At 38.0% G+C, this 17717-nt stretch overlaps 1 protein-coding gene across 4 annotated transcripts in view; it reads left to right on the top strand.

Moving 5' to 3' along the window:
- The window catches only part of LOC134536812 (beta-1-syntrophin), a 207526-nt gene extending 190256 nt beyond the window's left edge, over window positions 1–17270 (top strand). For all 4 annotated transcript variants that reach the window (XM_063376784.1, XM_063376783.1, XM_063376786.1 and 1 more), the window contains exons 4-7: window positions 3306–3469; window positions 5132–5310; window positions 8319–8512; window positions 15781–17270. In XM_063376784.1, coding sequence (XP_063232854.1) covers window positions 3306–3469; window positions 5132–5310; window positions 8319–8512; window positions 15781–15873 — 630 coding nt within the window. In that variant the 3' untranslated portion in view covers window positions 15874–17270. The remainder of the gene's footprint in view (window positions 1–3305; window positions 3470–5131; window positions 5311–8318; window positions 8513–15780) is intronic.
- Window positions 17271–17717: the final 447 nt, after the last annotated feature.

Raw genomic sequence — 17717 nt, 5'->3', positions numbered from 1 at the left:
CTAATATGGCGTGGTATAGCGCTCACGTCCGTGAATCGGAATATTTCTTGCAAGTTATTAAATGCGCGGATGAATCCTGCTGTTCCCGCTTGAGGAGTGCATTAAAATCTGTCTTTCCAGAAACTTTCCTGCCGCCACCCTGTCCAATCCTTCAAACCACAAACAAGCTCGTGGTACCTAGTCAGATAGACAAAATATGCAAGTTTTCGCCACTTCTTGTGAGGTTGTCTGTTGATCTGTCGCCTCCTCTAGAAGGGTTTAGCAGATGCCTTACGATTTATTTTGTCCATCGGTACAATCCGACCTAAAGAACCGAGTATGTTCAACCTGTGGGATTTATTTTACATCCCACAAGAGTGTGCAAATGCACAATCGTTTCATGCATGGCAAGACTGCCCAACACCTTCATGAAAGTCGAGTACGGCCACAGCGACTTGCTGCAAGAAGGGCAAATGAGCTTCTCTGCATTGTGCGTCGCTGTGAAACATCGTCTGAGGATGCCGATTGGCTTGACGAAGACGAAGTTGATGCAAGCGGGTTAACAATTCCGGAACCCTCTTCGTCTGCTCTCTGGATGCCAGTAATGAAAGAATCTGAGTGGCTGGCAAGCCCATGGACAGAGGAGCAGTAAAACTCCAATTGAATTGTTTTATTTTTTTTTTTACAATCAACTTATTTTAATTATGGTTAATTTTATTTTAAATGTTTTTCGTTTTCGTTCGATCGTATTCTTAAATACGATTATATTTTGACAAATATGTTTTATTTCAGTTAGTTTTATGTTTGTAATTGCATTGCCAAAGGTAAAAATAATTATTATAAATAAAATTTGTTATTTGCTTTTAATAGCTTTATTAGTAAAACGCTAAAATAGGAGAATGCGTGAGAAGAAAAATGGCGGATAAAGCAAAAAGTGTGTAAGGACAGGGCTAAGTCAGGAAAACGACGTAATTAAATGTATGATTGCTAAATGTATGATTGAGTAGTAAAAATTTATTAGGACAAAAAAAAAACATTAGAAAGCTCTTACTTTTAAAAACAAGACATTTCAAATGTTAATAAATAACATTAAAGTGATTAAAACAATAACAAAGGTATTTTAGTGACTTATTCCGGTACGTTACGCCACATAATTGTAACTTTAGGTAAAAATGGTCACTTGGGGTTACGTAACGTTTTACTAGGGGGGAGGGGGGGTACAGAAAAACGTTACGGCGCGTTACATGGGGGGGAGGGGGGGGTCAAAAATATCAAAAAATTGCGTTACGTAATACTTGAACGCTCCCATGGGACTGGACCAGTTTAGAGACAATAAATCTGACAACCACGTTGATCCATTGGTTTCCACGAGCGTTTAAAAAAAATATATATATATATCATACGGTCGTTACTGGGATAGCGAGCGAGAGGCGCTGTACCTGCCGCCGCGACAGTCCGCCAGACCCTCGCTCTCGGATGCCTAGCGGACAATGACGGAGGGGAAGGGACAAGCCGGGCGGCTCGCACCCCCACCACTGCAACATTCTTTGGGTGCGTCACTAGGGTAGACCACGCCACCGACCCTACACCACGCCTCCCGGACTGCTCGAACACGTGGCATGGAGAGCTCTTCTCGCGGAGACCATACGCCCAAAGGACCCTTAAGAGTAGAAAGATCTGACAAAGAAACAAGACTATAATTGCCCGTGTATAAATTACTTACGAAATTTTGCTGTATTTTATAACCTAAATACGTTTGAATTAGATTATTTTTGCTTATACGTACTGACCTTCCTCCCTCCTTTTCCAAATTACCCCAGTTAATCAAGGTTCTACTGTACCTGTTTCAAAATATCATGCCATGCCGCCGATGTCGATATTTATGACTTCTCTTATTTCTTGCAATTTTTATTTTGTGAAAACACATTAAATTTCGTACGAAACACCAAGAAGTGATGCTTATGCAATGTAGTCTTATAGTTTGCAACAGAACAAGAGGTGGGACAACTGATGGACATTGTTCTCTTGGGCAACCAGTGGCAGAGGTGACTGACTGAACTTTCTTGTATTGTCTCAGTATGCCATCTTTCTACCACTTTGACCCTTCGTTTTCTGATTAGTTTTCTGTCGTAAAGTTTGAAGCATTAAGGGGCTCGCCTCGACAGGGGTTCATGTGTGTTGGTGAGGCGGGATGATAAGCGCGACGCTCGCTGATGTCGCCTTTGAACTGGCGCGCAGTCATAGTACTACTTGAAATTTGAGCAGTGACCGTAACATAATGTGGCTGAGAAACGAAGATAAAAGATGTAATGCCAGTCCCTTAAATGCTTTCAAGAATCTGTACCGGTTGTTTTAGGCCTAAAAGTTACTCTGAATACACGCCTTTCAGCCAATTTAACTCTTATAAATTACCGTTTAAAAACTTATTCCGGAAACCTAAACTACTTCTCGGCCCTTCAGTGAATTCTTAAATGCTTTTCGTAAACAGATGCCACTCAAATATTTTGAGTAGCTTAGAAATCGTGTTGTTTTTCCTGAAGTTCTGCACACCGCATGTGTGCCCGGGTAGGCGGGGGTCTTAAGCTGCAGTATTTAAATATATATTTATTTATTTTTCCTATCTTTATTTTTTCTATCAAAAATTTTAAAAAACAAATAAATCTATCATTCTATGATTGGTTATAAAAATGGCATATGGAAAGTTTAATTTTAAAAAAAGACGTTTCTGTTAACTGCCTAGAATTTGTTTTATTGTGGTGGTGATTTTTGCATCCTTCAAGGCTAGAAACTTGGTATCTAGCAAGATTATGGATAAGATGAGGTTTTTGTTATTTAATTAAATATATATTTTCCATTATTAATGTTTTTTTTTCAATTTTAATTTTTATAGTTTGTATGGTTACTTTCTAAGTGTGATGTTTTGTAAATCGTAGATGTCATTACTAGAGACCGGAAAAATTCGCGGATTCATTTCGCGATATGATAGAATCCAAAACAACTGTACCTTTAAATTGCTTCTCCGATTGGCTCACAGTTTATCTGAAGGACTTTGAGCCAATTAAAAACCTTCAACCAAAAAAGTATCGAATCGCAAGCGTCCCAGTTGACAGGTGACACGAGTCAGTAGCCAATGAGCAGGTGGCATTTTCCCGAGTATGTAGGGGATGGTGGAGTCTATCCTGGAGGTCATCCAAAGTGCGAATTTTTCCAGTCTCTTAGTCATTGCAAATACTGAATACCTTGGCCGTGTGCATCTGATGGACAGTTAGGTAAATTATTGTAAATGTACTGACGTGGTGGATGAAGCGCGAGTGTGATGTTGTTAGGTGCAGAACGGGCGAGTGGGCTCCGAGAGCAGCGACGACCAGGACCGGTGGCAGTCTGTGTTCGCGGCGGTGACCGAGCAGGAGCTGAGGCTGTACGAGTCGGCGCCGTGGAGCCCCGAGGCGTGGGGGTCTCCACTGCACGTCTGCCCGCTGCTGTCCACCAGGTATGACCCTCCTCCGAGGCCTCCCGGGGTCTCGCAGCGAACTGTCGTGAGGCGAGAGTGTGTGTGTGTGTGTGTGTGTGTTATTTATTTCTTAAACAAATCAGATTTTAACTTCCTGATAAAAAAAATTGAAAACTGTATTTGATCATTGTAACTAAACGCACACGCACACGCACGCTTACTGCTGCTTGCCCCCTTATACTCTTGGCGCGCCGTGAGATACAGTAAGCAGTAGTTACTCTATCTCTCTCTCTCCCTCTCACACCCCCTCTCTCCCTCTCACACCCCCTCTCTCCCTCTCACACACCCTAGCTCTCCCTCTCACACACCCTAGCTCTCCCTCTCTCCCTCTTCCCCTTTCCCCCACCCCCCCTCTCTCCCTCTTCCCCTTTCCCCCACCCCCTCTCTCCCTCCCCCACCCCTCTCTCCCTCCCCTCTCCTGCTCTCTCCTGCTCTCTCTTTCTCTCTCTATCTCTCTTTTTCTCTCTTTGTCTCTCTCCCTCTCCCCCCTCTCTCTCCCTCTCCCCCTCTCTCTCCCTCTCCCCCTCTCTCCCTCTCTCTCCCCCTCTCTCTCGCCCTCTCTCTCGCCCTCTCTCCCTCTCTTCCCCTCTCTCTCCCCCTCTCTCCCTCTCTCTCCCTCTATCCCTCTCTCTCCCCCTCTCCCTCCCCCCTCCCCCCCTTCCCCCTCTCTCTCCCTCTCTCTCCCTCTCTCTCCCTCTCTCTCCCCCTCTCTTAGAGCATGCTCACATTGGTTAACTATTTTAATTAATTACTAATTACTTATGGGTCAGATAAAAAATCGGCAAAGACTTCCTGTCTCAGACATTTATTCTCTATCTGATCCAAAAAGAAACGTGCGGTATTTCACGGACACCCTGCATAAAGGGCTTATATATATGGTGGAGGTACTCAACAAAATGCAAGGTATCCTCCCTTTTGTTAATCTGTTACGCTCGAGTGAATCACAAAATCCCCTATTGGGCTTCCCCCTACTCTTAGGTTTTGTCGAGATGCCCCATATAATCTTGTCCCTAAACTACAAGACATGTTCATGTAAAACAATTGCCGAATCCTTGATCAAGGGCGCCCATACCTATGGGCAGGGTCAGGGGCGGAGCCAGGGGGGGGGGGTAGGGGTTCAAACACCCCCCCCCCCCCTTTAGTACCAAATCTTTAATTAATTTCTTATTCGTCACTCAAACAAATTTCATATTAAAATTAATAAAAATTTTCCATTAAAATATTTAAATTTAAGTACCGAGAACTGCTAAAATAGCACTATTTTACACCTTAAAATCCAAATTTTCCCGGGGGAGAACCCCCCCCCCCCACCTCCCGCTTTAATACGGCGGGACCATGCTTCTTAACACCCCCCATACACAAATCCTGGCTACCCCACTGGGCAGGGTTGGTCCGTGGCTCCCCCTTAGCTTTCAGGCAAAGAAGGAAAAAAATAGGTGTTCTTGAGCATTTTGGGCAAATTTTGAGTCCTTTAAGGCCATTTTTGGCCATTTTTTTTGTCATCATTTGTGATGGTTTGCCCCCTCCCCCCCTCCCCCTACAAATTCTGCCCCCCCCCCCCCCCCCATTTTACAAACTTTCATATGGGCGCCTCTTGTCCTTGACGACAGGGTGGAGTGTTCGGACGGGGCGTGCTTGCAGGCTGGTGAGCTCGAGCCGGCAGACGGACGTGATCACGTTCAGCGTGCGCTGCGGGACTCCGGAGGGCGTGGTGTCGCACCGCCTGCGCGCCGAGACGCACCGCGACCTGGCCAGCTGGGCGCGCGCCCTGGTGCAGGGCAGCCACGGCTGCGTGCAGGCCCAGCGCGAGCTGCTCTGCCGTGAGTCGGCGCTCTCCTGCGTGGGGTCGCAGCATTGGCTTTGAATATATATATATACTGTATAGAAGTCGCGAGTGGATAGGATTCACTCTACGTTTTTTCAGGAGCGTGTGATGAGCAGCTTGGGAACTTCACCGCTGCAGTGCGCCGCCGTGACGCCGGGTATCGTCTTAGGTTGTTATTTAGACGTTAGAGCGCAGCACTGTCACCCGCTGTCATTCCCCGCACCCCCCCATCAATCATTCACTGCAGCTCAAGGTCGTTCTACGGGAGGGGGAAGGGGTGTTTGAAGAGTTCAACACTTGTCCGCTAGGGACCACCACAAGTCGATGCCCTAGAGATGTGTGGTGATTGCGGCGGTGAATTAACCAACTACCTCAAAACCGTATTAGAAATTTTAACATGGGTTGGCGACTTCTATACAGTATATATATTAAAAGGTATTGGTGAAGCATCAAATTGGTATTATTAGTTCTGACAACACCAGCTAATACCGTGAAGGCAACTCGGTCCCGCCACGGACCAAGTCTCGTCTCACATGTGAAACATAACACTTACAATACTGATGAATACTTCGGCACAACGTAAGTTACGCAAAAATTCTTAATTAAATCTAAAGTTTTATTGATTGCCATTATAACTAATTTCTGGCTTGATCCCATTTGTGCACTCGCCACACGAATCCGAGGCAGCTGAGATACAATATTGACAGACGAATCGCACATCTCCTTCTGGGTTTAATCTCTGGCTGCGGTATTGTCCTGGGTGGGACGCAATGCTGCAGTTGTGGTCCGGCCTCGTCTGAGCCTGGACTGCTGCTGTCATGACCACGATGAGAAGGAAGGGGAAGACCTCATTGCTAGGCATGTTCCTTGTACTCGTCAACTTTGGCACGCACTGAGGGTCCATTGCTTTTGCTGTAATCGCCTTCTGTGGCCCACATTTGCGAAGCTTACGAACCCTGCCTGCTTCGCCTCGCACGTCTCAAGAGGCATTTGTCTCGCACATCTTAAGAGGCGTTCGTCTCTGTCAACTAGTGATAGATGTGTGCAGATTCTTGTATTCTTTACACACTGGGAAAACTTTGGCTTTAAGAATTGATTTAAGACATTCCTTTAAGATGTTTTACATTTTAAAACAGTTCAATATCAGTACTATCAGTATTGAGATCTGAAAAAGAGAGCTTTTTGAAGAATTTTATGCCTTTACGTACCCTTACATATTTTATGCCAATACATCATACACTGAGAATTACAGAAATAAGCAATAGTAAACAAAATAATGATAAAACAGGTAGTCAATAAGATATAAATCAGAATTAAGCTTTAACTAAATGTTCAAAGATAGAGGTAGGTAACCATTACAAAATTTATCCAAAAAGCTTATTTACAGGTAACTAAAAATTAAGCATAGGCATAAACATGCTGGAAAGTAATTATCATTTAAAGAATCCGGCATTGCCAGAAAAAGATAATATTTTGTAGTATTACATCAAAAACCAGTCACACATTCGAGCAGAAGGTAAGCCACAAAGTGATCATGGTAAGTAGGTGTTCCAAATATGTTTTTTCTACCTGTGTTTGAAATTAGCTAGGTTTTTCCTTATGTAATGTATGTAGTATGTATGTATATATGTAGGAATGTGACTATTTAATGATAACTTTATAAGTGTTCATTGGATCTGCATAAAATTAGGTAGGAAGGAATGTAGGGCCAATTGAATTTTCAAGTACTACACGAGCTGAATTGTCGAGGGTTTTTAATATATTGGGGTTAAAGGTGGGTTAAAAAGTATTTCAAGTTGGTTTATAAGGTCTAGGGGGTTTTCGTATAAAAGTTCTTTATTTCGAAACTATTTTTTTTTCCATATATACTATGTTTTTAGTCATAACCCAAAATGAAGAAAAAATCAAATTTTTTTTGCTTCAATTGATAACAGATAGTTAAATTTTACCAAGTCAAATAAAATCAGGTTATGTGCTATGGAAAAGGTTGTTTTTTTAAAACACGATGTGCCGAAACACCGGCAGTATGCACAGTAAAAAAATTAAATTAATTTTTCTAATCCATGCACTTGGGTACTTTTTTTTGTCTGTAAGTAAGTAACTACGTTTCTTGAATTTCAAACATGAAAACTTTTTTTTTATGATTTTAAATAGGTCTTTGTTATATGCTACTTAATTCCATGGTATAAATTACATTCCCAAGCTTTGTCGGGTATTAACTTGCATTTACATGTTACGTAGTGTTCTGACATGCTTTTCGGGGTTATTTCAGTTTTATTGTAGTTCACCATGTAATCTTGTCCCTAATTACAAGTTACAACTGTTCCCAACCCCTCACATGTTTAGTGGTGGCCATTGGGATGCGTGACAGTTCACAGATTTATGGACAAAATAAGTGTTATTGCGTAGTTACTGATTATATTTAAAAGACTTTTTAATTTTGAAGCACTGTTAAATAAATGTGTCACAGGTTTCGTTTGTGAATTTTAGTTGGAATACGTGGGCGCTTGGTGATTGGGTTTGTTACATGGGGGTACATTGTGTATGTGTGTGTGTGTGTGTGGGGGGGGGGGGGTTGTGTGTGTGTGGGGGGGTGGGTTTGTGAGTGTGGGGGGGTGGGTTTGTGAGTGTGGGGGGGTGGGTTTGTGAGTGTGTGGGGGGGTGGGTTTGTGAGTGTGTGGGGGGGTGGGTTTGTGAGTGTGTGGGGGGGTGGGTTTGTGAGTGTGTGGGGGGGTGGGTTTGTGAGTGTGTGGGGGGGTGGGTTTGTGAGTGTGTGGGGGAGTGGGTTTGTGAGTGTGTGGGGGAGTGGGTTTGTGAGTGTGTGGGGGAGTGGGTTTGTGAGTGTGTGGGGGGTGGGTTTGTGAGTGTGTGGGGGGTGGGTTTGTGTGTGTGGGGGGTGGGTTTGTGTATGGGGGGTGGGTTTGTGTGTGTGGGGGGTGGGTTTGTGTGTGTGTGCGCACGCACGTTCGTGATACGTGCTCACGACCAGCAGTTCTGTTGCAGGCTGCCTGTGGCAAGGCAAGCCCGCGCAGCTGGTGCTGCACTACGAGAACGGCTTCACGCTGTACGAGGCGGCCACCCAGACGAACCGCGAGCCCAAGGTGCTGTGGAAGTTCTCGTTCGAGAGGCTGCGCATGTCTGCGGACGACGGAGCCCGCCTCCTCTGGCTCGACTTCGGGGGCGAAGAGGGCGAGATGGTGATGCAAGCGCACAACTTAGTAGCACATAAGTTACCTCCTCGTGTTGATATTAGTGTGTTGGTATGAAGTTAAGGAATGCCTTGAAAAAAAAGGAATAAAAAAAAAAGGTTGTATGAACTTATTTATGCCTGTTAGAAGTTATACTAACTTGGCATAATAAATAAATTTCTTTTACAAGCTAATAAATAATATAAATAAAATAATAAAAGGACTAGTAATTTTATAAATATCGTTGGTAAAGTAGAAATTATATAAATCAAATTTTAAAATAAACACTTTTGATAAATTCTAATTAATTATTAAATAATATTGTAATATTTTATTATTTAAAATGCAAATTATACGTACGGAAACATAACCTATCAAAACTCCCATGAAATCGGCCAGGAGACTACTGAACCTTCCACACACTCCCTGCCAGAGACAATGGAAGCTTACAGACAACCTAGCATTGTTTTGCATATTATGTGAACATAACCTCACTTTTATAAATACACAGGAAAAAGTTATAATCGCAATTTCTATCACTAATCACAATAAATAAATGTTTTTAATGATATGGACCAGTATTCAATGTCACTCATAAGATTTAAGGCACATATCTTATTTTTTAATATATTTTATATTTTTTTAATCTATATCATATTTTATTTTTAATTGTATGCAGAATTTTTATTTTCATTCTGTGAAAATTTTGTTGCTAATTGCATGTGCGTTCAAAAAATTATTTCATAATTTTTTTCATAACATACCTAGTGAAGCTTAAGTTTGAAAATGAGGGGTGCTTGTGCATATGGACACATTAAAAATTATACTTATTTGGAATAAATATTATGAATCACAAGTTACTGCATGTGACCCTCTCTTTTCTATGATGTGACCTGACTGCAACCTTCAGTTTGATAAATAAACTAAGTTGCTAACAAACTTGGTTAACATCAAAGATTATCCACCTACGGAAAGATGGGAAACTCAATGTTATTTATTATGCTACTAGTTCTACACTAGCGCTCCAAGTTGTCACTCGCGGAACTAACAAAAAAAAACACCCGGCGGCGGGAAATTTGAATGTGGACATATGTGTGGTCTATTTAAAATAATTTTTTTTATGGAAATATTTCAACTAACATGTTTACTTTGACTGATGAATATCTTTTACAAAGGAAACTAAACAAGCAATTCTACAAGTAGAACTATTTGTATAGTTATTTATATGAATATTCAACTGTAAAAGTAAAATTGTTAGTTTTATTTCCTCTAAAAGTTTTGCTTTGTAACATAGTGTGTGTGGAATATAAAAATACGTATACACACATACATTTAATTAAATTTCTAAATTTATAATATATACTCGTTTTAATTACAGTAAATAAACCAAATGTAAAAAATATCAAATAAAAAAATTGCCACCTACTATTAGCTTACCTCATATAAAAAATTAAGATTTTGAATTAAAGCTTTACATTAATTGTTGTGAAAAACAAATTTGTATTACTGGGTTATAACTAGGTAAAGGCAAATGGAAAACTATTTTACAAAATGAAAGCACTGATAAAAATATACCAGTATCAAGTCCATTGTTTCTATGCTAGGCAAACAGATGAATCACAGGAATATGTTGTCAATGTATTGCATCTTCAAAATTGGACAAATTAAAAATATAAGAACAATGTGTTCAATTTTTATTACAACTTAAATTGAATAAAAAAACACATTTTTTGAATCTTTATTTATTAACAGCTTTATAATTTGCTAAAGGAAAGAAAATACAAAATAAACATTTGTGCATGTTTAACACCACAATTTACTAGGACTTCATAATTCTCTCCAGTCTCCACTATTACTTTCTTGAGTATCCTATTTAAAACTTGAGAACACCTGATTCGGAATATCTTAAGGAACATTAGTTGTTAACAAAAACACCATTTTCAGAATTTTCAATAAATTTCCTTGGTTGAGCACCTACTCTAGAAAATTACCCACTAAATTTTCAGGGAAGTAGCATTGCTGAGTGTTTATTGCTAAACACTCCCTAGACAGGTATGTTATACACTCTCATAACAGATATAGAGTTAGTTTTCCTAGGCATGACTTATTCAACAAGAATGGTATAATGATATATAGCAAGTGATATAATACATGGTTCTTACAAGTATACATTAAAAAATATATGTATATATAAATTGGTTCTGAGTTAATTCCTCAAACAAAACCAAAATCAAAAACTGAGTGCCTGCAGTTGCATCCTGAATTCTGATGGTAATAGAAAAAAAAATGTATACCTAGTTTTATTCAAACATTGTTTTCATTCAAATTAAAATAGTGGTATCAAGGATGGTAACTAAAGTAAGAACAACTTGTAAAGACAGGCATTTGTTTGTTCTGTCCCACCACAATAATGTTTTCAAAAATAATGACTAGATACTTTATGGCCATCTGTGTTTGTGGTTGTATTGGATACTGTAAGTTTATTTATCATGTGTGCTTATTGGCTGCATTTGGAAGCATCATTTAGTGCAGACCCTGACATCGGCTAATAATATAATAATCCTATCAGCGACAGTGCTGAAATACCTTGTTACTCATCCTGGTTTACATGATATAGTAGAAATATAAATGTAGGTATTCTAAAAAAATAAAAATACAACGTGCATAAACATAACAAAAACAGCCAAAATACAAGGGTATACAAATTCTTTGCATTCAAATAACATTTTGAAGAAGTATTACTAAATCAAAATAGCTGCTTCAAAAGCACTAGTATATGGTTATTTCATTTATTGCTCTGAAGTCTAAAGTATCCACCATCCTGTTATTACTAAATTATTATAAAAAAAACGTGTTTTTTCTCACACACACATATATCATTTGAAGCAATGGCAAATGTATGGTGTGATGGCTTCTAATCACTAATATAACCCCTGCTTTACAAATAGATTTTTAATGCTAAAACATTTACAAACAATTTAAAACGTGAATCTTTCCTAATCTATTTCACACACAAAACAGAATTATGATTCTCATGTTCTAAAATACCAAAAAATCAGATACAAAAATGAGAGTTGCTTGCAGCATAGGATTAATAAGTGTTTCACTCTAATATTGTGAGATGTTACATAGGTATTCAATTTGTACAATTCACATCTACTGTAAATTTTTTCAAAGTATTAAGTTTTCATACGCCTAGAAAAATTAAATTAACACTACATTGTGATTATGACTTCTGAGTTATCACGTATATATGCACTGCTGTAATATTTTAATTATAATTTACAATACCTATCATTGCTGTTCAGCATCTTTAAATAATGACATAAGAGACACAAAAAATTAAATATCAATCCTTGTGAACAGTGCTTAAGTTTATGGGATAGTACTATGTGAAAAATATTAAATAATAATAAAGTAAAATAAGATAACACTTCAAATGCAAAACCTCCATCAACTATAAATTACTTTGTGAGAACCGTAACTAATAATATCATTAACGTAAACCATGTCTTTTAATCAGCTGGTGGCAGCAGAAATGATTGTAAGGATTTAGTACTTGTTTTAGACAACACTAATTTTGGTCAACACATTATATATGTTTGGATGTGCTAAAACATTACAAATGTGGCTTTTCTAAAAATAAATAAAATTTTAAAATGGAATTTTGAAATTAAGACTGTAACCCAAACAAGAATGCCATTTTTGGCCAATATTGTTTTCCTATCACAATGCCAAAGCATTTAAAATGTAGCTGACCTAACCTAACCAACCTTTCACTTCAATTTTGTAGCACAACTTTGCTTGTTTCTTGGCGTTGAATGTGTCCACGAGTCCGAGACGACACTATTTGCAGGGAGAAAATCATCATCCAAGTAGCCAGAATTGTCCTTTGCTACAGGTACTGCTCCAAAAATCAGAGTTGTCTGGTTCTCGTCTCGAAACTGATTCCTTGCAAAGTGGTTCCCACAAAGGTACGAAGATGTCATACTTTGTACATCAAGTTTAGGATTCTTTGCAACGCCAGCCCATTTCTGGTACCTAAAAATATATATTTATACATTGTTAAATGATTACAATTTTGTCATAAAACATAATTTACAGGGGTAAAATTTTATGAGTGAAACTTTCAGCAAAAAAGTTTTAAAAAATTCTCAGAAATGTTTAATGTGCTGGTGGAAGGACATTGCAATATTTAGAGTACTTCATTAATTAAATAACTTTTTTTTATGTAAAAGTGATGTTGATTGCTAAGTAGCATGTTTATTAATGTATTTAAAGTGAAGAGTTTGATTAGGTACAGTCAGTGTCAGTAACATTTGAATGCTATTGTCTTATGCTAGACATACCGGAAAAATGCTTAAGTTAGGTGAAGTAAAATGCTTATGCTAGAAAATAGAAGATCTACCCCAACCCGACAAATTTTAATTTCCATGTAACCCACCAATTTTTCCTTTTCATAGAACCTTAAACAACAGCATTCTTAATGTAACTGACCATACATAACCAAACATTTCTCTCTAATGTAAATAAAAAAAAACATAACTATCGAAGAATTGTTATGCCGGAAATAAAATGTACGTCAAGTAAAGAAGTACTGGAAATATTGTGTTACCCTCCGACAAAAAGCATTGACGGTAAGTACAGAAACATAACTGAGGTGAAGTTAGATTCGAATCTCATACGTTTCCGTAGGTACGTAAACAGTTTTCAGATTATTTGGAAATATTTCACCCGAAGTTGGTTTAAAATCAACATTAATTCACTTTTAACATGCGTTAACTTATTCTCGATACCCTCTTAAAGTGAACATACAATCATGAGTTTCACGAGACATTTAGTTTTGTTACCTCTCTTTCGAATTCCTAGGAAAACGAAATAATTTCTAATTCCTGGAAGTGGATGGACATCCCAAAGCAGCACACTTCCTACCATCCAAATAATTATTTTTCATTTCGCTTGAATAGAAAAGAAGGTTAACCCTTTTAAACTACTTAACCTAACATGAAAACCCGCCATTTTCAAATATCAACAGAAATAATAATAATAATAATAATAAATCGTTGACAGTAAGCGCTCCAAGTTGTCACTCAAGGAAACACAACATCGTGCACAAATTGCACATATAAGTTTCACGGGGCTGGTTAACATCAAAAGGAATATAGTACAGCATTTGTTCATAATAAATAGAACCAACAAAGTGGTAAATATCATTGAAGCTATTTAACACTATTTTCTCTGCTAGTCAATTATAACTTAACATGAAGAAAACTAAATTACAGAAACTGAGTTGGCTGGTTTCAGTATTATAAAAATTAGTTTCTACTAACTTTAGCTATTCATTAAATATTAAAATATATATGAATTTTTTTTTTCATTTTATAATCATTTAAAAATAAACTATGTTCTACATTGTATACCTTGCATTTGAACACAACTGAATGAAATGACAATGCACATTGGAATTCATCCTGTTAATTTTCCATTTCATTTTGTTACATACTTAAATTTAACCCTCAACTCACACTAAAAATCTTTTAAGTCCTTACTAGGGGATCATTGAAATCATAACTACAATCTATTTAATTCACCTTTTTAGCTTCTATTACCTACAGGTATGCAACAGTATGATCAGTTTTCCAAGATTGTAGTTTTCTGTGTTTCAGAAGAATGTTAAATGTGATTTTATTACTTTAAATTTTCACAATAAATAATACATTTATTTGATAAATCTGATAGTCTCACATAATGTTTACTACAAAAATAAAAAAACTTATTTTACATCTGATTAAAATAAACCTTGTTTCATTTAAAATACGTATTTATCATTCCCATATCAAAATGTGAGGCCTTAATAATGTAAACTGCAAAGAAACACTGTGTAGTGACAAAGCACCAGAACAAGCGATGAATGAAATGTTTGTGAAGAAATAATAGGAACAGAACTGAAGTACTGTGCCATCAAGTTCACTAGTCCCCCAATGACCATTAGACCTTGTTTGAAAGCATGATAGTGATAACAAAAAAAGCAACCCATTTAAACTACTATTGCTAATTAAATTACAATTATCTGGAGCTATTAATAGTGCATACATATTTGCGTGTTTAGTTTTAAAGTTCAAAACTAAACTACTCAAGCGAGGGTGCATTCCGAAATGTTTGCACGTAGCGCCGCTCCGTCTGCATGCTAAACCCGTTACACATACATTAGGGGCATGAAATTATAAAAATGAAAATTCCGTAATTATTACTTACGTCATTTTATGCTTCTGAGAGGGTTCAGAGTGCTGAAGCTATACTTGCCTCTTGCAGGGCTGGATCGTGGCGTGATGCGCACACACGTTGCTGGAGAGAGGTTCAAGCATGGGGTGGCCAAGGGGTGGAGGGGTGGGCATTGGTGGGTCACATCAGGCTCATAGGAGGGTTGTAACGCCTGGCTGATGTTTCTAGATACAATGCAACAAAAAAAACACAATTTTTTTTACTGTGCGCAGAGGGATACGTTGGTAAAATCTGCCATTGAATGTGCCTCAACCTTGATAGCCAAGATCGTTTATTACGCAATGGTGGCAAAGCCTGCAATCTACTAATTAATTACTGTATGGATACATCAGTTTCATTTAAAAGAATAATTAATTACCTCAAAATAAAATTTATGTGCAGAACTTCTATTTGTAGATAGTATGTCAAAATGTAATGATTTTGAAATAAATTGGGTGTGATTTTCTAATTGCATATGTGCATATTATTACTTTGTTAATAAGAGATGGTTTATATGTAAAATTGACAACACTTTACAAAATATAAGTTTTAATCATTACATTTATTGGCTGGATCTTTAACATAAAAGTGATACATTTTTTGTTAGTTAATTTAGATTCGTTTTTCAAACTAAAATCAAATTTTAAGGATTAGTCTCGCATGCAGAGTTGGGTCATTTCATTTTGGAGTATTACTTTAATTTGATTTTCCAGTAAAATTAATCAGATAGCACTCTTGTATTATATATTTTGTGTCAAGATTTTTTAACTAAATACAATTTAATTAGTAGAAATATAATGAAAGCGTTCATAATTATTTATCACTTGTGAGTTTTTGAATTTTCACCTCCAAAATAATGTTTAGTTAATATATGATGAGAAATGTGGTCGTCAACATATTTAAGAGAAATATCCAAATGTCTATAAAATCAAATGACCAACTCTGCTTGTGTTTAAGAACCCAAAGTATGCCCGTAATTGATGTGTGTTTTGAACATTATTTTTTTTTTTGACCAGGAGCTGGATCTCGAAGCTTGCCCGAAGCCGCTGGTCTTCATCCTGCACAACTTCCTGTCGGCCAAGATCCACCGGCTGGGTCTGTTTGCATAACGCTCGGTCGGCCGCCTTCAGCCGGCCATCTTGCCCAAGAACAGAAACGAGTACGGCTCCTGCTGCGCGGAGACGACGGGGCTTGTGGCCAACTTTGTGGCGCACAAGGTCGTGAACTTGGTGCTTTGCAGGTTGCCGTAGTGGCGCCCTTGTGGCCGGGCGTCGGTACGGAGCGTGTTCTCGCCGACCCGGAGACGGACAACCGCGCCAAGCTACCGGAGCATTCAGACAAACAGTCGTAACAACGGTTTCTAAACTCGAAATAAGTATGTATGCGTTACAACGTTCACGCGTGACTGATATGTTTGATTCCCTTATTTAAGAGCTTCCTTTGTAGTTATTTACATTTTAAATAGCTTCTCTTTAAAAAAAAAAAAAAAAAAAAAAGTAGACAGGTGCATTTTACCCGTTGTAAATTGCTGAAGGTTGAAAAAATTTTACTGTATAAAGAGTAGTCAAGTAAGTTTGGTGTAAAGATGTATGTACATTTGTTTCAGATTGAAATGTGGTACTGTAGCATAAAGCTTGTTATATTCAAATTTGTGAATTAAAGCGTTATTACTGTTCTGGAAACAAGTTAAAAAACATAATATCATTCCTAAAAATTATTTTTTAGATTTGCGTGTAGAGGTGATGAATTATTTTCAATAATCAAGTCGTACATTAAGAAGTGCTTTCGACACATGCACTAGTTATGTAATAAAGGAATACCTAGTACGACAGTTTTTTTGGATGGACATTTGTGCGATACAATATTTGCAAGTAAGTTTAGAGTTCACAGTGTTTATTGTACACTGAAAACTTTGTAAATAGTACAATACTGTAAGTAATTTGGCTGATGATGTGTACATTATGACCTTACTTTGGTAGGTAGCAGGGGCGTATCCTGACAAATTTGGTAACGCATGCAATATAGAATACATCCAACCCCCCCCCCCCCCCCCCCCCGCTTCCGGAAGAAGGGTGGTCCGGGGGCCCTCTCCCGGAAAATTTTGGTTTTCAGGGAGCAAAATGGTGCTGTTTAGGTAGTTTTTTAAAAAAATAATTAAACGTAAAACTGGTAACAACATTAATTTTTTTGTGATAAACTTAGAGAGAAGAATTAACAAAGATATCAAATTGTCACTCACCATGTATTTACTTATAATGGAACTCGGCTCTGCGGTTTTTCCTGCAGAACTGCTCCGTGACTTCGTCGAAAAACGAGCTGCGGGCTTTCATCTGCACCAACAGATCTTTTTCTATGGACATGATGGAGAGTGCAGACAAACGACTTTGTCCTTGCGCATTTCTTGTGAATGATTTTATTCGTCTTAGTGCAGAAAACGAACGTTCTACGGATGACGATGTAGCAGGAATAGTTGAAACCATTACACACAGTTTATAGAGTTCTGGAAGTCCACTTTGGAGTTCATTTTGATACAGGAAATGGTGCATTTCTTGCACTGTCTTTCCCTCAAAATGTTTAGATGTAAACATAGCACTCAATTCAGATTTCAGCCTAACAATATCAAAAAATTTTCCATAGAGTGTCCTTAATTTTTGAAATGCCTCCTCGGGGAAAACATCTGAAAATGTTGAGAATTTTTTTTGAATCAAACATTTCAATGAACTTCAAATCATGCAACGATTGAAACCGAATATTCAGCTGCATGATTACTGTGTCCAATCCTAAAATCGTCCTTTACAGTGGCTTCTGAGCAGTGTCCTTTTCTTTTCTTCCTTGCAGGCTCACAGTCAGATATGGTTTCAGTTTTCAACCATATTTTATCAAAACCGCAATTTCTCTTTGTGTTTAGCTTATCCTTCAGAGCTTCAACTTCTTTGCTGCAAAATGTAATGTC

Source organism: Bacillus rossius, chromosome 11, assembly GCF_032445375.1.
Source record: "Bacillus rossius redtenbacheri isolate Brsri chromosome 11, Brsri_v3, whole genome shotgun sequence".
Taxonomy (NCBI): Eukaryota; Metazoa; Arthropoda; class Insecta; order Phasmatodea; family Bacillidae; genus Bacillus; species Bacillus rossius.
The sequence above is the reverse complement of the archived record's forward strand: the minus strand, read 5'-3'. Positions and strand labels throughout refer to the sequence as shown.